General features: G+C 43.6%; 4 protein-coding genes across 4 annotated transcripts; 1 reads left to right on the forward strand and 3 right to left on the reverse strand.

Moving 5' to 3' along the window:
- Nucleotides 1–5,682: 5,682 nt before the first annotated feature.
- On the reverse strand, nt 5,683–7,259 carry LOC9653549 (autophagy-related protein 18d). The gene is made up of 4 exons (XM_024683445.1): nt 6,487–7,259; nt 6,114–6,360; nt 5,927–6,053; nt 5,683–5,853 (listed from the first exon to the last, which is right to left on the reverse strand). The coding sequence occupies exons 1-4, from the start codon at nt 7,228–7,230 to the stop codon at nt 5,781–5,783; spliced, it is 1,191 nt and encodes a 396-aa protein (XP_024539213.1). The 5' UTR covers nt 7,231–7,259; the 3' UTR covers nt 5,683–5,780.
- Nucleotides 7,260–7,387: 128 nt separating this feature from the next.
- Nucleotides 7,388–9,565, reverse strand: LOC9653730 (pyruvate dehydrogenase (acetyl-transferring) kinase, mitochondrial). The gene is made up of 6 exons (XM_002978531.2): nt 9,024–9,565; nt 8,690–8,948; nt 8,437–8,617; nt 8,205–8,352; nt 7,940–8,150; nt 7,388–7,629 (listed from the first exon to the last, which is right to left on the reverse strand). Exons 1-6 carry the CDS (start codon nt 9,321–9,323, stop codon nt 7,571–7,573), a joined length of 1,158 nt encoding a protein of 385 aa, XP_002978577.2. The 5' UTR covers nt 9,324–9,565; the 3' UTR covers nt 7,388–7,570.
- A 319-nt stretch (nt 9,566–9,884) lies between these two features.
- Nucleotides 9,885–11,021, forward strand: LOC112349259 (aspartyl protease UND-like). The gene has a single exon (XM_024683334.1). It carries the CDS (start codon nt 9,885–9,887, stop codon nt 11,019–11,021), a length of 1,137 nt encoding a protein of 378 aa, XP_024539102.1.
- LOC9653731 (autophagy-related protein 18d) lies at nt 10,940–12,654 on the reverse strand. Its single transcript, XM_002978532.2, has 4 exons — nt 11,809–12,654; nt 11,481–11,742; nt 11,282–11,408; nt 10,940–11,226 (listed from the first exon to the last, which is right to left on the reverse strand). Exons 1-4 carry the CDS (start codon nt 12,637–12,639, stop codon nt 11,133–11,135), a joined length of 1,314 nt encoding a protein of 437 aa, XP_002978578.2. The 5' UTR covers nt 12,640–12,654; the 3' UTR covers nt 10,940–11,132.
- Nucleotides 12,655–21,756: the final 9,102 nt, after the last annotated feature.

The following is a 21,756-nucleotide window of genomic DNA, read 5'->3' on the forward strand; positions in this document are numbered from 1 at the left end:
CACTAGGATTTCTTTTCACCATTTGCCATTGTATAATTTCTTAATCTTTTCTCTTTGCTGGATTTTTTTGTGGATCCATTGTTGTGATTCTTGTTTTTTCTATCCAGCTTACAAGAATTTGGCCACAACAAAGATATCTTTGCTTCTCTACACTCCTGGACAGCAAAAAAAGTAGAATTTTCCATCAAAATCCCATATTTTTTACTATCAATACCTTTTCAGTGGAATTTAGTACTCCACAACTAGTATGGTATAGAATTGTAGTGTATATAGTTTTCACTCTTTATCTATAGTTGAGCATATTTACAGAATGTAAAGATTGTCTTGAACACAATAGTGTTATTTCTACTTCTAGATTCATAAGCTAATGCCATTTCAAAATTTAATAAGCTTTCATGATTGTCCCAGAGACTAACTCCTGGGACTAGGGTGAAAACCTAAAGTGTGTATTCCTGAAGTGTGTTGTGGATAGTGGGTAGGTCAGGCATGACTAACCAACTTGAGGTTTAGTTTATCTCCTACTTGCTTACCTGTCCTTGTTTTGCGTTTGACTTAGGTTTAAACCCAAGTTCCATACTATGCTAACTAGTGGAGTACTCATATTTTTGGGTTAGGCCATTGATATATTGCACTAAACTCTATTTAGCTTCATTTTGCATGTTGATCTTGGCATTGAGATGTTAGAAACTTTAGGACTACTCCAATATCACTCTATGCTCTTATTCCTTTGCTCCTTAGGCTGAATGCTCAAAAGTCATTTTGTGCTTCAATTCCTTATTCAATGAATTAAAGCTCTAAAACTTGAGTTCCACTCCACTCTTTTTTAGCAGTAAGTTCCACTTTATGGTTATTCTATAATAAATCACCATACAGATTTAGACACATTCTATAAATACCCAATGGGATTGAATGGAACCAACATATGGGAGAATGATAGCAAAAGTTTTTTGGCAAAAACTATAAATTATCATTTAGCGAGTATTGAGGGACCAAGCTCAATATTATAGAGATTCCCAACACTAACAAGTGCAAGCTAACGAATGAATTTCTCTAACTAAGTCAAATAGACTTGACTAATAACACTTAAAAATTCTATCCTTATGCTCTTTTGGCCAAGTGCATATGCAAAGACTAGTTTCTCAATTAGTTTGAGTGGAAATTGAAAAAAGGGTCCAACAATACTGATCTTTTGCCGTTATGGCAATAAAAAAAGAATATTTAAAACGACTAGTTGACAGGTAGTTTTTGATACCCATAATCACATTTGCAACACTCTCCTCCCCTTAGTGAAGATTGATATCCTTGTCGATACATACTCTAATTTAGACAACCACTAAGGAAAGAATTCTAAAACAGTTCACAATGGTCATATTTGTGAGAAATATACCAAGTTAAATGAGTTAGGGGAAAATCTCTTTATCTAATGCAAATGTGCTACCACTTAGACACTTTTTGGCCATCATTGACAAGGATAAAGTTAGCCACCCCTACTACTTTAGATGTTTCTTAACTTATAAAAGATGATATGCCTTCATTAGAGAGAGAAGCTAAGGGCTCTAACCCTCATAAACAAACAAACCAAATATGTCAATAATGTTTAAATAAACTATTATAAATAAGTAGTTAGAATTGTTTACATGGTTACACCTTTTTAAATGGGATATGAAACATCGAGAAAAAGGTAAGTGATGTGACCAGTTGATAGTACCTACCCCATAACTAAAGATTTTACCATACATATGAAGTGCCAAAGCTAGTCTACCTATACTAGCCCAAACACAAAGATCAAGAGATAGACAATATTAAAGTCAAAAGCAATGATATCTTAAATATTTAAATTAGTGAGTAAAACCTAGATTAGAACACAAAAGTATTCCAATGCAATTATCATATGATAAACTATATTATTGAATTTTGTTGATTGATTAATTTTATGATCTTAACTTTTCATGATCTTGGTGATTCCTATAATACTGTGTATTATCAAGAAAACTCAATAATAAAGCTTAACTATCAAAGATTGTAAATAGCATGCCAAACTTGCCTTTATGAAAGACAGTTCAAAAAAACACAAAGTACCATCGATTGGCAAGTAAAATACTTATGAATGTATCATCCAAAAAAAATAACATTCAATTTATCAAAACAAACCATAATAATAAGCAACAAAATAGAATAAATATGGCAAGAATAACAAACACTAATTCATGCCAATTATTGCACTAGCAAATCTAAAGAGGTTTTGATCATAAGGAACTTAAGTTGCTTAAACAAGCTTAAGCAAACATCAATAATATCTTACCAATATCTCAAACTTAAAAAGTCAATTGTAAGCAACCAAAAAGAACAACTTGAGAGACGATCCATGGGATTCACATATAAAGGGGAAGAGCCCATGAATAAAAATGCACCCTCTTTTTTAATTAATTAAAGGTTTTAAGATACTTGGGGTTAAATGTTCTTGGGTTTGAATAGTGCTAGATGACCTCTCGAGGAGTCCAAATTTAGAAGTTTACACCAATCCAGAATAAATCATAAAGAACATGTCATAATGCAGAAAGTAAAAAACCATCAAAATAATAACTAACCATTATGAAAGATCATTTAGGCATTCCATCAATAGAGAGATGCATAATCATTGTTGAAAACAAAATCCATCATTCTAAATCAATCAACAATAATTAAGTAAAACCTTTTATAAGGATCAACCAATTATCCTAGATGATAATCAATCATCACCAATGATTGCCAGATGCAAACACTAATTGCAACATCGAAGCAAATAAACCAAAATGCCCTCTCCAACAACTCATAATAAATAGAACAATAAGCATGAAACTCAAAGAACCAAGAGCTCAAAGAAGTTTATAGCTAAATCTTACTTAACAACACTTGACGAGAAGGCGCCATCCAACGAAGATTTGCAGGAAAGAGGAGCAATCTCCACCAATGGAAGCCTTCGTGAGAATGCTGGGAGGGGGAAGGCACATCCACAAGGAAAATTGTCTCTAGTGGCCTCGAGGTTCCTTCCGTCTAGCTTTCCAAATCTCCCCAAGAGATCCACCAAGCATCTTAAAATGCTGTTAGTCTTGGGCCATGGACGACAAGTAGCTCTTGGCTTTGCCTGTACTGCAGGCAGAAGAGGTGCCTGAACAAGTACAAAAAATTTTGATTGGGTCTCTGGCTGTGGACTTGAACCTGTGACCTTGCCAGTATGTTTCTTTATTCTAGCCAGATATCCGGCCATCAGGTTCCCGTCCAAATTGGATACTAATTGCTTCTTAATGTATATCTTATCTTCTGTCAGCGCAAATTCTTCAGAAAGGTTGTCATCCTTTCTGCAGTTGTCAAGCACAAGAAAGAAACTAGATTTCACCACCAAGTTTAGAAGAATCCCTGGGATGGACAAAGGCAAGTTACTTTTTCTTCTTTTGAAAAACAACGTTTATTGCAACAGAAATCAATATCCACATCCAATGATTGAATGTCCAAAAATAGCTTGTTTGAGCATTGAAGTTCAAATTGATCCAGGCACGCTCTTGATTAATAGCAAAGATAAGAGTCCAAGGCTGGAGGTACTTCTCTGTTCTTTCAAATCCTGGGGAGCTTGAGATTTCATCAAGGCACTTTCTTGTCGTGTTCTATCCAAGTTTGAAGCTTGTTCCTAGCAGCAACAAACAATGATGCCACTAGCACCACATATCCTTCGAGAATGTCTTTATAAGTCTCGGAAAACTTATGCTGCACTCATGTCTCTCTCACCCTTGAGTTGAAGGTGTTAGCCATAGAAAAATATCATAGAAATCTATGTAGATCGACATACTGCATCCACCTCTGCCCAAAGACTTGAAAAGCTCCATGAAATTTCAAGTCACACCCACAAGGTTCAGTGTGTGAAGAAGAGGGAAAATACTCGAGGCCGAAAGGTGGCTGTCCTTCACAAGAGTGTTTAGAGCGAAAGAAGAACCGTGGAAAAGCAATGCTTGTGAGTCTAGTTTGAAGATTGGGATCCCCGGACATGAAAACTGAAGAGAAGAGAGTCGATCAGCTCGACTCACAGAGCTACATTCTTTATTTCATGAGATTTGCACAAGCGCCCCCGCCGGGAGCAGCCAATCGTCATCGAGGCACCATGTAGTTAATGGCAATGACGGTGGTTTTCCATGTCTTTCTTGAGCACAGATTTCTGGGCGGGGCCAAGCGCATCCACCAGGAAAATCGTCTCCAGCGGCATTTAGGTTCCTTGTCATGGAAAAGTGTATGGAAAGCAGCGGACGTCTTGGGAGCCTTCCACAAGATGGAAGATTGAGATGTTTTCTCGTGGTGATCGCGGCATTTGCTCACAACGGGCAAATGCCGCGACGAATTCTCTTGGCAGCTATCAATGTCGACCCAGCGGAGATCCATGCACTCGTCTCGTCATTCTCAAAGAACTCTAGATACAAAAATTAGAATATTAGAATTGCACTCAATGTTCATCGGTTCGCAAATTCTTCCCACGATCACATCCGACTAAAGTCACCAGTAATCTCTGCAGGAACACGTCCCGTTGCTGAAGTGATGGAACCGGCAAGGCATCTCTCACAGTTATAGATTGTCCCACCATCTTCGACACAAAATTGATCCGTCAGCGGCAACCCTTGGTTGAATCGGAGAAATCAACGGGCATTTTCATAGTTTGTTTCTTCTCTCCTGTTTAATGCTGTGTTCATACTCTAGCAAAGGATCAAAGCAAGCTCTTTGCAACAACAGCTTGGGGCTCTTGAATGTTCCAATGTGTTACTGAGCCTACCTGCGCTTCACTCCCCTCAAGCCAGAAGTAGCACAATTTACAGTGACAACCCGGGAGAAACTTATTCCACCTATCTCAGCTGGGGCTGTAAAGGGAATTTTGCACGAGGGATCAAATGTAAAAGACTTCGCAAGTTTTTCTCCGCCACCTTTTCGCCTCGCTTTTGAAATAATTGGATTGCACTCCATACAAAAGGAGCACTAGAGAAGCATGATGATCTAGAGCGTCACATCAAGCATCAGCTAACCTTGCACGCTCGAAAGCCTCAACAAGAGTTTCCTATGGCTAAGTTCGGTGTCTACACCACAGTAAACCCCACGCTGGTGCCTCTGGAGATCCTTGCATGGCATTGGATCACATACCTGAGGAACGCCTACTCCTCGATTCCCCAACACAAACTAGCGGACGCCGCCCCAAGAAGCACAGGAAATGGCGGACGAGCGGTGGCAAAACCTCAAGGACTGGACGCACACACACGGCCACGACCTGGATACCCTCCGACCAGCTGGAATTCTGAACTTGGCAAGCCCTCCAACGAAGACAACAGACTCTTCGATATCTACGTGACGACTATCAACCCGACACTCCACTTCGGCCTTGATGTCTACGACACTCGGAATCACATAGTGTTAAGCCAGCTACCGGATGGGCCGCCGAGAGGGTCCATCTTGAGAAGAAACTGCTGGAACAAGGATGATCAGCGCCTACGCGGGGGCGATCGATCCAAGCGGCTATTTGATGCAATGCTGGAGCGCAGCAGCGTGTCCTGGAACGGAACTCAAGCTCGATCGAGGTGACGGCCAGATTCGAGAGTAACGCCGTATCTCCTGGACGGTGAATCACGTTCGCCACTCGCGCATCGGCGAGTTCTTGGATTGATTTTCATGGAATGAGTCGGGAAACCTTCATAGCTTTCATGCTATAGAAGTATATTTACACCGTCGTAGTTAAAACTTCTGTACAGGAAGAACACACACGTTGCTTAGAACTACACAAACTTTGCGTACTCTTGCTGGATCATCTCGCCGCCGTTGACGGGATCGAAAGAGCATCGATAGAAGCTGGCAGTGTCGCAAAAACAAACGATAAGAAGTAATGTAGGTGGTATAAGCAAAGAAAGAAACAAAAGCTTGCCTTCCTTCGGATGAAACGATGAGGACAGTGTTCTTTTGGGGACCGAAAGCAACAATGGAGCGCGATTCGACTGGCAGGCGAAACTGCGCGAAAGACCACTCGGAGCTGAAATACTTGGGAAGAACCCCTGTACGAAAGGCGAGTGTACAAAAACACAACTAACACTGCTGGAATGCAAGAAAAATACCTCTCATGAAAGAAAGAGTGGAGCCTGGATTACCCGACGCGAATTTGATTGGGCTCTCGGGGCTTCCAGCATCCTGGTTAGCAGTAGCAGCAGCCACAGCAGTGGTGCTCTCGGCGGCATCCGCCTCGGCCGGAACTTTCAAGCTAAAGACGTGAATCGTTCCTTTGTCGCTCGACACCACCAGCCACTGCGCAGTGGTCGAGAAGGCAATGCTGTAGATGTCGGCACGATCAGCTCCCCTGCGAACCTGCGAGAGCAGAAAACTCACATAAAACCAACAGCAAAAAAGGATTTTCTTCGGAGCACAAGCCACAACAAAACAAGGGAAAAACAAAACACGAAGAAAACAAGAAACCGAGAGAGTAGAACTTACTTCCTGGAGCTGTGTTCCATCCAAAGTGTTGTAAACGCGAATGAGCGTCCCCTTGATGCTCGCAGTGGCGAGCAGCCGACCATCGAAAGTGAGCGCCAGGCACGCGAGATGCGAGTCGTGGGCCGAGATAAACTTGGTCTTCCTCAGCCCATACTGCTCCACGCGAACCTGGCCTTTGTGGAGCCCCGGGCAGGCCAGCACCACCGAGTTGGAGGACGCCGGGGACAGCGCGCACAGCCCTCTTGGATTCCCAATCGTCTCCACCTGGTGGAGGAGCTTGAGGTCCGAGAAATTGTAGACGTAGATCTTGTGCTCGAGCACCACCACCACCCTGTCCCTCCTCAGCCGAATCGCGCGAACGTCCGACCGGAAGGAGAGCTCGCCGATGCAGCGGCTCTGGTGGTCGTCCCAGATCATCACCTTGTTGGGGAGGTACTTTGGATTGGCACCGCCGCCGACGAGCGCGAGGATGTTGCAGCGGAAGAGCATCTCCACGATGGCGATGCCGCCGTGGCTAAACTCTCGCCGGAACGTCTCCTTGAAGGGCTCGCAGTTGTAGATCCGGAAGCCCGTCTCGGTGCCACAAGCAAAGCAGCCATAATCCTGGTTGTATCCCACCGATAGGAGCCCGTGCTTGGATCTTTCCTGCGGCTGCTGCTGCAAGCTGGGAGAATCCGTGACCCTGATCGCGGATTTCGGCTGGTCTGTGAGTGGCGGCTCTGGCGGCGCGGAGACTAGGGCCATCCACTCCACAAATCGATCTACCTAGCACTAAAACCCCCAAGAAATCCGGCAAGAGAAATGCAGCGCCAGCGGCAGCCGATCGATCGACCACCCACCTCACAGCTCCATCAAAACCCTAACCGCCAAAGCCATAGCTCGATGGTAGCGCGAAGAGAGGGACATAGCTCCTGTGGAAGAACACAAGAGAAGAAAGGCTCTATACCCACGTTCTGCCGGATTGGACAGAGGGTTTCACGTCCGACAAAGCAAAAACATTTCACAAGTCACTCAAATTCCGTGTCTCAAGTCCGCATCAAAGAATAAAATGGAGCCTCGTTTTCTTCTCCTTATTTTTTTCTTCTCATGGCAATGGTTCTTGCTCGTTGCCAAGCCTGTTGAGATGGAGATAGGCATCGGTTCCTGCGAGAAAGAAGAAAAACTTTAGCACAGATGCTAGAAATCTCTGGAGAGCTCACGGATGATCCAAAAACTAGCTTTAAGAGCACCAAACTTAAGGGCTAACGGATGATCTAGAAACTAGCTTTGCAAATCTATCCAAAAACTAGCTTGCAAATCTCATCCCAAACTTAAGAGCTACCGGTTATTCCAGAAACCAACTTGCAAATCTCATCCCAAACTTGAGAGCTAACGGAGCTTGCAAAAACTTCCAAGCAATCAATCCAGCATTCTAAGACTTAGAGCACTCAAATCAAACCGGAGGAACACTTACCGTAGCCTTCCATCGATATGACTTGCAAATCTCCTCCAAAGTACCTCGCGTACAGCCGACTGATTGGGAGGCCATAGCCGTAGCCAGCCATCACATTCGGCGTCTCTTGCATATGCCTGCTCTCTTCCAGCGGAGACTTTGCGGTGGTGTAGAGGTACGTCCAGATCTTTGAGAGGCCGCTCCTGGGAATCCCACCTCCTTCATCAGATATCTAGAAAGAAAGAATTAGAACAATGCAGAAATGGTTTCCAGATGTTTAGATCACCTTCACGGTGACGTCTTCGACACCATCGGCGACGATGATCCTGATGGGAGGAGATTCTTGGTCCGAATCCATGAAACGCTCCTGCACTGCACGGAGGGAGTTTTTCAGCAGCTCGAACAACATCTGATGGAGATGAGTGGGAACGTAGCTGCAGGAGAGACAGAACGTTAGAACTTGAGAGCCACGCGATAGCTGCTTGCAAGAATGCAAACATACCCGAAGGAGCACTTACGCGAATGCAAAGTTTGGGTCGCCATAGACGTGCACTTCCGGAGCACTTCCATACGTACGCATGCAGGCCGATCGAGCGTCGTCAATGGCATTCTGCGCGATCAAAACTGGGGAAACCCGGGTGGAAATCAATCCAATGTAGCCGGGTGCTGGGTTTGGCTGATGCAACGCAACATGCTGGCCTGCAAAAAGAAGTTTTCCTTTCAAAGCTCAGCCAAAATCCTAGGTGCTAGCTAGAAGAGAGAACCACGTACCAATGAGCATACGAATTCCAATTCTCGACATATAAAAGCGGTCAAGAAACTGGTGAATTTCCGGCAGCTCAAGCAAGCCCCCTCTCCTTCCCAGCTCTTCCTTGAGCTCTTGAACTCCCATAGCAACAGTCGGGGTTACGTTGTTGTGGCGAATTTTTATCTGGTGTATCAAGTCTGTGAATTTCATCTCGTCAGCAGCGTCTTGGATCTCCGGAAACGTCCGCAAGTCTTTGAACGAGTCCACATACCAGTCACGCACCTGGAAAGCTTACGTTATAAGATCATTTTTTTATAGCAATCAACCAGGAAGAACAAAGAAAACTAGAGACCATACCTTTAGCACGGGAGCTTTCTCTGAGAGACCATAGGGAAGATTGTCCAGCTCCATGACGCGATGCGCAAGCCTCACGGGGAGCTCCTTGTGCAAGAACTGGGAGGAGAGGAGCAAGCTCTTCTCGGTGGGATTCGCTCCAAAATCCATCATATACTTGAGACTCACGCCCGTCTGCTTCATATTGCTACACTTGTAGATATCATCCACCAGGCTCCTCGACAGCGTCTCGGCGAGGCGGCGGACCGCCATATCCGACACGAGAATCCTAGACTGCCGCAAGAAACGAGCTGGAATCACCATCGCGCGAAGAAAATCCCGCCGATTTCCGCTCGCAGCGCCATCCTAGGAGGGCGATCGAAACTCAAAGGAGCGGGCATTTTCTTGCGCTGGAATTCCTGCTCCTGGTGTTGGCGATCGATGCTCCAGGGCGTGGCCGCCATGCATTCCCTATCATTGGCGGCAGCCAAGAACCCTATCCATACCGTCGACGCCCCTGCCAGCCGCTACCTAGAGGGGAGTCCTTGGCAAAAGCTTCTTCTCACAAACAAACACAGGCCCATCCGCCGGCTCGGCTTGTTCCACGTGTCGAACTGCCGTGCCCATGTACGGCCCACAATCACTGTGGCTGCGACTTATGATTGAACGGGTTTTTTATTTTACATTTCACTTTTCTTCTAGGACAAATTTAAATGGTGTGATATTCCTCTTCGGATCTTGAGATCTGGAGATAAATGGTGTGATCAACCAACCATTAACTTCAAACAAGTTCAAGCAAGTTCTTCAAAATCTCGGTCTTCCTCTTCGGATCTTGAGACTGCAGAAGGGCCTCAAGACTGGAACGTTTAGCTGGATTTTCAACAAATGGCTCATTTTCTCATTCTTCTTGTGTTCTTTCTAGAGATTTCTAGTAGCCAGGGGATTAAATTGCCTTTATGGAGTCTTAGGAAGTTCAATACAACAGGAATAAGTTCTATGCACTTTAATGAAGATGTGGGGGGCTACGTGACTGTGATCACATTCGGGAGTTTGACCAACATGCACAGCCAGCTCATGAACTTTGATTCAGGATCAGACATTTGCTGGGTGCCGATAAGAAGTTACAAACGTCGCCAGCAAGCACTCTCTTGCCAATCCCAAATCTGCAAGAATATATTTCGTGGTGATTGTGATTCGGCAAATAGGTGCAAGTTTGATGTAGCCTATGACAGAGGCAATGCCAGAGGAATCATCATCGAAGACTCTGTAATCCTCCCAGGAGCTCGTACCGGCCAGGATTTTGTCCCACAAAACCATTTCTATTTCGGTTTTGCTCAATCTCAGCAGGGTTTAACAGCAGGGGTGGGCGTTCTTGGCATGAATAGGGGTTCATCGTCATTCATTTCCCAATTCAGAGATGCTCTAGGGGGGAATGTCTTTTCATTTTGCATGCCGATCGAAACATCACTTTCAACCATAGCGAATGACGATGAGCAGGAATTTGGGACTTCAACTCTTGGTGATGATGCAAGGCGAGTGAATGGTTTAGCGACGGTTCCTCTTAGCGAGCAAGAGGAAGACAAAGACATGTTTTTTGTGACGATTGTCGGCTTGACTATCGATGGTGATTACATCGCAATCGCTCCACAGCTCCTCCTGATTGATACCGGTTCTACATTCACAAGCCTAACACCAACAATCTACACTCTCGTCATCCAGAAATTTCAAAACTTGCTACCAGGAAGGAAGAAAGTTATCAGCCAAGCGATGTGCTTTAGAGCTTGCGATTGTGGCCCGGTTGAAGACATTCCAAAACTAGCTTATCATTTCGATAACGGGGTTCATATGGAATTAGTACCCCACAACTTATTTGATCGACAGGGTGATTTCTGGTGTTCTACAATTAGGAAGGGAGAAACCAACATCCTTGGTCTTGCTCATATGATGAACATTTTGGTTCTTTTGGATTCTGATAATAGTCTGTTTGGCTTCAAGCCAAATTGTATGGGCTATGCTAAATGAAAGATATAAGATATTTCCTCTCTTTCGAGTTATACAATAGATTAGCTATATAGATCTCCCTCACCTGTACATTGAGATTACTATACACCAATCTTTCCCCAGCGTAAGCGATCATTGATCGGCTTCGTTTGTTCGCATGAATTTGGTGTACTCTTGTTGCATCATCTCTCCGCCATTTGCTGAATCGAAGGTACATTTGTAGAAGCTAGAGCACAAAGAAACAACACTCAGCAATCTAGAACAGCAAAACATAACAGTACCTGCCGTCTAGTCCCACAATGAGGACCGAGTTCTTCTGTGCTCCAAACGCGACAGTGGCATGAATCTCTTCTGGGAGCCTGTACTGCGCAAACGACCATTCCGAGCTGAAGTACTTTGGTAGAACACCTGCGACAAAGCAAAACCAGCTTTCCCAGTTAGAAAACTCTGAGAAACTCGATCAAAAAACTTGACACAAACCTTTCATAAACGAAAGAGTTGAGCCAGGATTTCCACCGGGAGAGAGCGTTGGCGAGCCGGCAAACGGGCTTGTACACCCCGATCCCTGACTCCCACTCCTCTCGATGCTTTGAGCTTCAGCCGGCCTCGACTCGTCAGAAGGCGACGGACCCTTAAGTCTGAAAACATGCACGGTACCCTTGTCACTGGAAACGGCAAGCCATTGAGCGTTGGGCGAGAAGGCAATGCTGAAAATCTGTGCTCTATCTGCTCCCCTCCGCAGCTGGGAAAGCAAAAGTGAAAAGCCGAAGTTAATAGCCATCCAAAGAACCAAAAGAAAACGTCTTACCTCTTGGAGACGAGTTCCATCCATAGTGTTAAAGATCCGGATGAGCGTCCCCTTGGTGCTGGCAGTAGCAAGGAGCTTCCCATCCTGCGAGAGACTGAAGCAAGCCAGATTGGAATCGTGCGCCGGGATGAACTTGGTTTTTCTTAGTCCGTAGTGTTCCACACGAACCTGCCCTTTGTGGAGTCCCGGACAAGCAAGAATCGGCGTCGTGGAGCTCGGGGACAATGCACACAGTCCCTTGCCGTTGGCGATCGTCTCAATCTGGTGAAGTAGCTTCAAGTCCACGAAATTGTAAACGTAGATCTTGTGCTCCAGGATCACGACTATCCTGTCCCTGCGGAGCTTCACCCCTCTAACCTCGGACCTGAATGCAAGCTCCCCAATGCAGCGGCCCTGGTGATCGTCCCAGATCATGACTTTGGTCGGAGGGTAGCGAGGGATCGGCCCACCGCCCACGATCGCGAGGATATTGCACCTAAAGAGCATCTCTACGAGCGCAATCCCTGCGTTTGGTACCTCTCGCCGGAACGTCTCCTTGAAGGGATCGCAATTGTAGATCCGGAAGCCTGTGTTTGTGCCGCACGCGAAACAACCATAGTCCTGGTTGAATGCGGCCGAGATGAGAAGCTTGGGGGCACTTGCCTGATCTTGAGCGGCAGTGCCGGCGCTAGGGTCGGAAGAATCCGTGTGCTCTACTGCTACTCCTGCTGCTGCTACCTGCGCCGGCGGCATCGGCGGCTCCTCATCACGAGATTGCTGCTGCTGTGGCGCCACCGGGTGATGATCGCCTGCCGGGAGCGCGACACCGAGGCCATTCGAGACGAGCGCCATGCCCGGGCCCCTGCGTTAACCCTAACCCTAATTCTCAGAACGCCCTCCCTGTACCTTTATCAAAGCAAAAATTTACATTTTCCCCTTTTTAAACATGAAAAAGATCGTAAATGCATTCGTTCTCTGAGAGTCAAAAACTAAAATTCGAATATATAATTGAAATAACAAAATCATAAAACAATTATGCGGCAGCCATGATGCCCCAAAAATACGTCTTTACATTTTCTGGAATCCGCTGCCTCTTCCATGTCACAGTTTTATGCTCCCAATCAATAGTACCTCTAAAGAGCCCGTGACAGTAACGCTTAGTAGCAAACACCATAGGAGCATAGCGCATCCCTTGCAACCTAAAAATCCACGATTTTTCTTGATCTAAAACTCCTGGAAGTTCCTCAAATTCTTCCCATTGTTTAGCTTCCTCATTGTAATAGCGAAGGTTTCCAAACTGTACAACAACCACCTTCCCTTGAACCATAGTCATCGTTGCACCATAGTGCTTAAACTCTTTAGGGAGGTCAGCATAAAGCTCTGCCCAGGAATTCTGACCTGCATTGTAATACCTCAATTCTCTGTTTTCATACAAGCCAATCACACGATCTGCGCCGTTTGAGATCACATTCGTAATTATCCCTAATGTATCTAAACCAGCCACACGTCCAATTTTTACCCACTTGTCTTCACTTGCTGAGTATACCTGAGTCTTGTTTACTCCAAAGGCATGAATTGTATCTTCATCAACTGTAGCATAATACTGCTGACCAGGCTTCATGAAAGCTGTTGAGATTGTTGTCCACTTGAGGCCATCATCTTTCAGGTTCATTTTGTAAAGGGCTGGCCGTCCTGGGTTTGGACGGCACTTTTGAGGATATTTCCGCATCCCCCGTACAGGAACCAACTTGACTACGAAGACATGGAGATTACCCCCTGCAGAAGCATGAATTGCAGCCACACGCTCATCTGCTTCTAGCTGCACTTGCTCCAATTCTGTCCATGCTTCTGTTTCAATATCAAGATGTAAGATGCGTACATCATCGTCATAAAACAGCAAAATCAAACCCATTCCTACGACTTACCCTAAGGATTGTTGCCCTTAAATATATGGAAGGTAAACATAAATCGAATATGCTAATATCCTTGTCCCCAAAACTTAAGTAAAACCGACATGGAAACACAGGGAGAATCCGTGACCAGGATTTCGGCTGGTGCGTGGAGCCTACCGATCAATTTAAAACCCCAAGAAATAATGTAGCAATCGATCGAGCGTCCACTCCAAGAAAGAAATCCTTCCCTCTATACCCACATTCTGCTGGATTGGAGTGACGAGCTGAGTACCGGAAAATATGCTCCCCGACGCTCCATCTGCTCGCAGCACGATGGCGATCCACATTGCATTTTCTTGCACTGGAATCTAGCGCATACTTGTTGTAGCTCCAGGCCGTGGCATTCCGGTGGCGGCAGCCAAGAGCCAAGAGCCACAGCCGATCCGCTGGCTCGGCTTGTTCCACGTGCCTTCATGTTCACAAAGCGAAGCGGCACCCTTCTTCAGATTCAGAAGACGCTTCCACTGGAAGAAGAAGTTCCTTAGGCTGCTCAGCTTGAGACATTCCAAGGAGCTCCTTGCCGTGCTTCTGTAGCATCACCTGGCCACTCTTGCTGGCCACTTGATGTCAACCTTGTTCATGAAATACGGGTATCACCCAACCCCCTCCACAGCAGCCCAGTCGAAGCCAATGAATTTGACCTATACTTGCCTGCTGGGATAACTGACCCTCACCATCACGTTCACATCTCTAACATCTCCATGCACCCCAATGTCACCTGTGACTGGGATTCCGTGTGCTTTGTCTTGTGCCTGTGGGTGCCCATGAAGTGGACACCAGTCCTCCCCTAGGTACTCCAAATTCACTTGCACCCATCCTCTAGGAAGCTGGTCTATATTATAGCTGAGGAGCCAGCCTAACCTCTTCAGCTGCCCAAGCCCTGTGCACAGCTTCCCATAAGAACCTTGAGTGTACTTATGTCCTAGATGAGAAAAACCAATATTCTTACACTTTTTTAATAGCTGATTTGTTAATCCCAAAAACATTTTTATTTTCTTAAGTTAATACAAATTAGTGAAAGGGTTCTAACTTACTTTAGTTTAGTACATAGTTTGTATGATGCAACTTAAAAAAGAGATATTAACTTTTTGGGCTAAAGCAATTGAGTTAAATAAAGTTTGGAGTTGATGTAAAAAAGTGGCCATTGCACTTTTTTAAAAAAAGTGATCCTTATGACTTTCTTTTGTAACATTATGCTTAGTTAAATGAGGTTTTTATTCTCTAGAAAAACCAACTTTGGGCTGAGTTTTGTTAAGGCACAAAACCGGCAAAGAGCCATAATAGAAAGTTTCGTTATACACAAAACCAATGAAGAGCAATAGGTAGTCTTCACATGAAGGTACTTCTAGAAAACCTCTAAGTGTTAAGAGGTCAGTCTTGAAAGGGGAATTGCTCATGAACTTATTTTTTTTGATCCCCAAAAGGAGAAAGGGGTCAATCTTGAGAGGAGAGTTGCTTATAAGTTTAATGGCCCATGCTATTGTGATTGTGGAATCCAAAACACCATCTATCCATTGGTGTTCACAATCACTCGTGAATACTTGCCTCTCTTGATTCCTTCAAAGGGCATGCCTTACATCATCTTTTGCTTCATTGAGTCTCTCAGCCAAAGTACATTAAACCATGTGTATTCCTTGAAACCATGGAGGTACATTGCTCTCCTTTGATTTCCTCTTATGCACTTTCATATCTGCCCCAACTGTAAGCTATTGATGATTAGACCCTATTGAGACTCAATACCATTATATTGCTCTTGTCGGTGTTGAGTGCTTTTGTTGGTGCCTTTGCTCGGATCTCTTCAAAAACGAGTGACAACTCTGACTAACAACCTTGATAAAGGTCTCTATCAAAACTTGTACCTTTGAAGTATGGTCATCCATACACTTGTGCCATTGCTAGATATGTACATGAGTCACAAACCTTGAAATCCTTGTGAAGGGACTTGGGCCAAATTCATGTTTCCACTCTTTGGTAGGATGGACATTTATCTTGAGTGTCTTCATAGCTAGGGCCAAAAACACCCAAACTTATTCATCATCACTAAACACCCTCATTTGCCATAGAGAAGCTAAAAGTTTGCCAAAGTGTTGGTGACAGAATCCTCCTCATGTGAGGAGCTTTATTTCCAAACCTCCACCATTATTGACCTTGAAGAAGCTCACAAGAAGAACCACCTCCTCAAGAAGTCCTCAAAACCGACACACTTGAACCAAGGTCACACACGACACCATCACTTCAAATTCTTAATCTTTGGCAAAAATCACCTTACAAGTCTTAGGGATGAGGAGGATTTCCTTTACCTTGCTTGAGCTCACCATTGTCCATGGAACAAGCCTCCAATCCCCCAAAAAAAGAATTATGGAGTAACAAATTACAAGTCTAAGCAACAAGTCGAGGACTCAAATATTTAGATCTCTTTCTTCCACCATTTGATCTTCTTGAAATTCTAAAGGCATAATCTCTATAACCAGGTTTAGCTTCTCACTAACGTGATCTAAGATGTAGAGAAGTTGAAGGTTTGCCAAAGTGTTGGTGATGGAATTGTCCTCACGTGGGGAACTTTGTTTCCACACCTCCACCACTGCTAACCTTGAAGAAGCTCACAAGAAGAGCCACCTCCTTGAAAAGTCTTCAAGACCGATACACTTGAAGCAAGGTTACACACGACACCATCACTACAAGCTCCTAATCCTTGGCAAGAATCATCTTACAAGTCTTAGGGATGAGGAGGATCTCTTTCACCTTGCTTGAGCTCACCACTGTCTATGAAGCAAGCCTCCAGACCCCCAAAAAGAGAACCATGGAGTAATGAATGACAAGTCTAAGCAACAAGTTGAGGACTCAAATACTTAAATCTTCTTTCTCCACCATTTGATCTTCCTGAAATTCTAAAGGCATAATCTCTATAACTAAGTTCAGCTTCTAACCGACATGATCTAGAAACAAATGCATCAACTAAGAGAGCCAGCCATTTGAACTTACATTGAATTTCATTTGCTTGAACTATATTACTTGAGTAGACAAATCTCACAACCCAACTATTAAATCTTTGTGAAACCTTGTAAGTACAATCTTCCTAGTGTCTTCTAGTTTTTCACTAGAGCAATTTTCAGTCAAATGGCACATAAAGCAGCCACAATTGACCCATTCTCACCTTAAACCTTAGCCACCAAATTGATTAAGCATTATACTTAGTGGTAACCTTGCATGTCATTAAACACTATGATAATAGTGAGCTCTCATTGATCTTGATTTGGTCTTGGTAAACTTATATCTTAGTTAATGATGGTGATGTTTAACTTAGTTATTTGAGGTTGAGGTGTTAGTACTTATATTGTAACTTTGTTTATTATGAGGTTGTGTACATATATGAATTCATCCCATGGTCTTCATTTTAGTTTCTGATGAGTGTTAATTATGCAAGTTAGTCTTTTCAAGACATGCTCAAAGTTATTGGCTAGATGTGTTGGTATGCTTATTGTAGTTGAGTTGGATTTGAGTAATCATTTTAACTATGCTTGTCCATCTTTCTATATCTTGTACTTAAGGTATTACCTTCATATTAAACAAGTATACAACTTGATGACATGAATTTAATATTTAAGTTTTGTGAAGGCAAGTTGAAGAGTGATTGTTTAGGTTTGCTTTATCAAATGGTATTGCAGATGATTGTATTGATAAATTTACATGGCTTTTCCATATTAGCATGTTGATTTTACTTTGTTAATAACATTTAATTGCATTTAGTCTATGGTGTTAAATTTTATTAAGCCTTGGACGTAGTGATTCACTCATTGATAATGTATTTATTATTTGTAGCTAAGTATTGTTGAAGGATTAATTTAAGGTATCTTTGACTTTGGTTTAGCTTGGTTGCTAAAGAGTGTTGAATGGTAATTCACTCTTACTTTTAACTATATTTTGGTGTTGATAACATTGAAGTGGTGCATTGATATTGACATTATTGACATTGAGATTAGAGAGAGATAAAATGCCTTTTCATAAGATTGATATTAAGTTTCATTAATCTTGATGCAGATAGTGTTAATAATTTTGTTGTAGCTTTATATCGTTAGCATTTATGCACTTACTAGTTAGTTACTATATTGACTTTCAAATGAGTTAAGTGGCAAGTTTGAGTTAATTATGTTCTAGATAAATTTGTTTAGTTGAGTTCAACTTTACCTTCTTATTGAGAAATGATTTAGTCATGGACATTACTAGTCTTGCAAGAGGAAGAGTTAGTGATCAATATTGAAGTGATTGAATCTTTATTAAATTTATGTTGGGATTATATCGATCATTGATGATTCTTATTGCACTTATTATAAAGTGAATCACATTGTATTATAAAAAATGGATTCATGGAGGATTGTTTAATAATCATTTGTTGAGCAAAACTTTGTTGTGCTTGTTTTTTAGATTGATGCAAACATGCTCTTCATTAGCTTTTGTATCACAAAATTTAATTTATAAATATATTGAGAAGGATATTATGGGTTGTACCATAATTTTATTTTTTGCATTGAAGTTAGTTTGTGTGAAACTTGTGATGCTCAAAAACGATGCCATGGAAAACCACTGCCATTGCTATTATAAGCTAATGCTCCACACTTTCGATCGCATTCCACCGAGGGGGCTCTTTACCCGGGCGTCTGCCGCTACCGGGTGTGCTCTATGAGTCGAGTTGATCTCATCGTGCGTCTCCCAAGCTAGACATTTTCAAACTACATGCACAAGCACTGCTTTTCTCCGGTATGTATGGTTCTTCTTGTGCTCATTTTGCTTATACTCTTGTCTAGATCGATTTTCCATGCATTGTGGTCACTCCACGCCGGACCTGGTATACTTTTGATCTGCCCTTTGGAAACTTTTGAGAAAGCTTGCTCTCGTTTGAGCTCAATCAAGCCTCTCACATCATGGCCATAGTTTTGGCACCCAAAACCAAGTGTTTGAAGACAAGCTTCACTACCAAGATCACCACCCATTCCATGAGGTGTGACTTGTTTATATTGAATCTAAGATTTTCTTTAAGAGCTTCCCTGGTTTATTGGATTTCTGGTGCAACCCTGGAGTTTTTCTTGTTGAGTAAACTTTCACGGTTTGGAGCAATATATTATTGCTAGGAAAAGGCATCAAACTTGGAGCTAGAGTACAGGATTTGAAAGAATTGAAACCAATGGACCTCCAGCTTTGACAATAGATGGGACCATGGATCAAATCAAACTCGAGCTCAAACAAGCCATCTTCCAGGACACTACCTTAAACGAATGTTGCTGGTTCTTGTTGCAGCATACTTATATTTTGCTTCTCAGAAGTAGCTTTTGCATCAGTTGCTTGCTCAGATTGAGACGCAGAGTCCATCCAACCCACTTTGTTTGCCATGGCCTCGGGATTTTAAATAAAACGTGTCCCAAAACACAAGTGAGAGTTCCATTCCATCGAGAAGAGAATGGTTTCTTTCTTGAGCTTGACAGCAGCAACGAACTGAGCACCGTGCTCAGAATTTGTGCCTACAAAACAAAAAAGCTTGCGCTGCTGTACGGTATACGTTAAGAAGCAATTAGTGTACACTTTGGACGGGAACCTGGTGGCCGGATATCTGGCTAGAATAAAGAAATGTATCACAGGTTCGAATCCACAGCCAGAGACCCAATCAAAATTCTTTTGTCTGAACGGAATGCTCTTCGATCCCTAGGGTTTGGCTCTTGGATCGCGCAATATTCCCTTTCACTGGCAAATGCGCGCAGCAAGAACACACGAGGCATTCGATCGACGCGGCGTCAATCTTGTTCGATTGAATGCCCCAGAGAAATCCTGTGTCCTGCAACACAGTCGAACAATCCTACATCCGGACCTCCAATCGCGGCCAGGTAAACAAGATCTTTGATTCTATGCCGCATCATGAGGTGGTTGCTTGGAACTCACTCATTACACTGTATGCCCAGTCCGGGCATCTTGAGCTTTCCAAGAACACGGAGTTCCGTCTCTTGGAACCGCGCTTGTGGCAGCATCCCGTATCCGTGACTGAGAGTCTATGTTTGATTGCTTCTCAGAGCGCCATGGAACTCGATGATAATGGCGCTCGCGCACCAGGGGCAAATTGTGGCAGCGAAATCGACCGTCGACAAAATGTCGGCCAAGGATCTCGTGTCCTACCACTGTGCTACGCCCAGAATGACAGGATGTTCCATCGGTTCCCCTTCACCAGTACAGCGGTGAATACCAGAGGGGGGTTTTTCTGTATTTTACTTTTGCGAATGGAGTGGAGACGTATGGAGCGTTGGAGGGCGCGAGAGAGATCTTTGATTTCATGCCGGATCAAGACGTGGTGCGTGGACGGCGATGACGACAGCCACCAGGGCTTCGTCGCCCTCACGAAGAACATCTTTGATCAAATCCCGGAGAAGAATCCAGTACCGTGGATCGTCGCATTTGCCATTTTGACGAGGCCGTTCACGAGATCCTGCGCAAGACCAGTGTCTGCTGGATCACGCAACTTTCAACTTGAGCACCATGTTGGAGAGCATGAAGATGTGCACCTTGGTTTCCTGGACAACCAATGCTCAGAACGGGCACTATGATCGAGCAGTGGAAATCTTCCAGCTTATGAATCTCGAGGGTGTCAAGCCGGACGAGTTGATGTTCCGGAGCGTTCTAACTTTGTGCAGCCATGTTGGTCTAGTAGCCGAGTTGGTACTCACTTCGATTGCTTTTACCATTTGCTTTTTGAGATCATACACACATAATAAGGGAAATACATCTGAATATCTCCTTTCCATAACTAAGATTGAGGGAAAGTCCTATGCTTCTCATCCTTTTGCAGCTGATTTATTTAAGCCTTCGTGTAGATAAGAGGCTTATATAGTGTGCTGCTGGTATCACCACACCAATAGAGACTACGCTCAAGCATCACACCACACTATCAATCTGTGATTGTTTAATGAAAAGTGAACTTCTTCTAATACCAGTGATCACATATAAGATATAATCCAATAGCTAGTTCGCTAGTTTCTAGTTTGTGTTCATATTCTTCGCGGATCCTCTCCATCTCTTTGAAGAACAAGAGTTTTGGAGCTAAGCAGTGTCACCTGATCTCGCCCAAAGAGGACGTGGTACACATCCTCGACTTGCTTTCGGTCACAGCGTGATATTCCTGCAGTACACATGGCCTGCAATGTTGATGTGCACGGCATCTGTATGACTATAACAAGATAAATCTCATATTTTGTAGCAGTTGTTGTCTTTCTGGCAAACCAGTGTTGCATAGCTTGGTCTGTCCAATATTGGTTGTTCCAATTATTGGATAGAACGTCTTCCAGGTCTAATCCCAGGTGTTCCATCCATTCTTGCAATTCCTTCCACTGTGGTTCATGCTGGATGAAGTTTGTGTGAAGTGCTTCTAACATACCCCAGATAATACATATCGGGGTAGTCCTGGAGCTGTGACTTCACATGCATAAAGGGCAACTGGTGGCACTTTAGCATTATAGAATAGTCTTCCAATCTGTGACTGTATTATTATGACAGTCTGACTAGAAACTATTATATACTTTGTGCGGCTTTCACATGATCTTTGACACCTTCAGTCCATGTTCCTTGTTTGTGCACGTATCCTAGGTATTTGCAAGCTTGTGTCTCTTCCACAAGCTCACCATATCCTGGAAGATAATATCTGCGTTTTGCCCAAGTATACTTGCACTCCTGCCTTCACACAGAAGCTCGCGAGTGTGTCTGCATCCGGGGCAACCAGCAGCAAGTCGTCAGCATATAGAAGCGAGTATACGATAATTCTTCTCCTTTAATATCACTTCCAACGCTCCAATGTATATTGCAAACAACGTAGGGGAGAGTGGACACTTTTGCATATGGTTGATGACCATTAAAGATTTGTAGTTTCACCAATTTGTAAAGCTCAATGATGGCAGCTCAATGATGTCTGTCAAATACCTTGGCAAGTCGATATAACCACTTTGAAGCTTTGAAGCGAAGATTCATTTTCTAGTTCTTATCAAAA

The sequence above is a fragment of the Selaginella moellendorffii genome, unplaced genomic scaffold (genome assembly GCF_000143415.4).
Source record: "Selaginella moellendorffii unplaced genomic scaffold, v1.0 SELMOscaffold_37, whole genome shotgun sequence".
Lineage (NCBI taxonomy): Eukaryota > Viridiplantae > Streptophyta > Lycopodiopsida > Selaginellales > Selaginellaceae > Selaginella > Selaginella moellendorffii.

Bases quoted from the DNA above. Each gene is read 5' to 3' on its own strand.
- LOC9653549 (XM_024683445.1), bottom strand. From the start codon at position 7,230: ATGGCCCTAGTCTCCGCGCCGCCAGAGCCGCCACTCACAGACCAGCCG. The intron at 6,054-6,113 runs GTATTTTTCTTG...CCTTTCGTACAG, and splicing joins CACTCTTTCTTTCATGAGAG to GGGTTCTTCCCAAGTATTTC. The intron at 5,854-5,926 runs GCAAGCTTTTGT...CGACACTGCCAG, and splicing joins ATCGTTTCATCCGAAGGAAG to CTTCTATCGATGCTCTTTCG.
- LOC9653730 (XM_002978531.2), bottom strand. From the start codon at position 9,323: ATGGTGATTCCAGCTCGTTTCTTGCGGCAGTCTAGGATTCTCGTGTCG. The intron at 8,353-8,436 runs GTAAGTGCTCCT...TCTCTCCTGCAG, and splicing joins GACCCAAACTTTGCATTCGC to CTACGTTCCCACTCATCTCC. The intron at 7,630-7,939 runs GTAAGTGTTCCT...TCTTTCTCGCAG, and splicing joins CATATCGATGGAAGGCTACG to GAACCGATGCCTATCTCCAT.
- LOC112349259 (XM_024683334.1), top strand. From the start codon at position 9,885: ATGGCTCATTTTCTCATTCTTCTTGTGTTCTTTCTAGAGATTTCTAGT.
- LOC9653731 (XM_002978532.2), bottom strand. From the start codon at position 12,639: ATGGCGCTCGTCTCGAATGGCCTCGGTGTCGCGCTCCCGGCAGGCGAT. The intron at 11,409-11,480 runs GTTTGTGTCAAG...GCTTTGTCGCAG, and splicing joins AACTCTTTCGTTTATGAAAG to GTGTTCTACCAAAGTACTTC. The intron at 11,227-11,281 runs GTACTGTTATGT...TTTGTGCTCTAG, and splicing joins ATTGTGGGACTAGACGGCAG to CTTCTACAAATGTACCTTCG.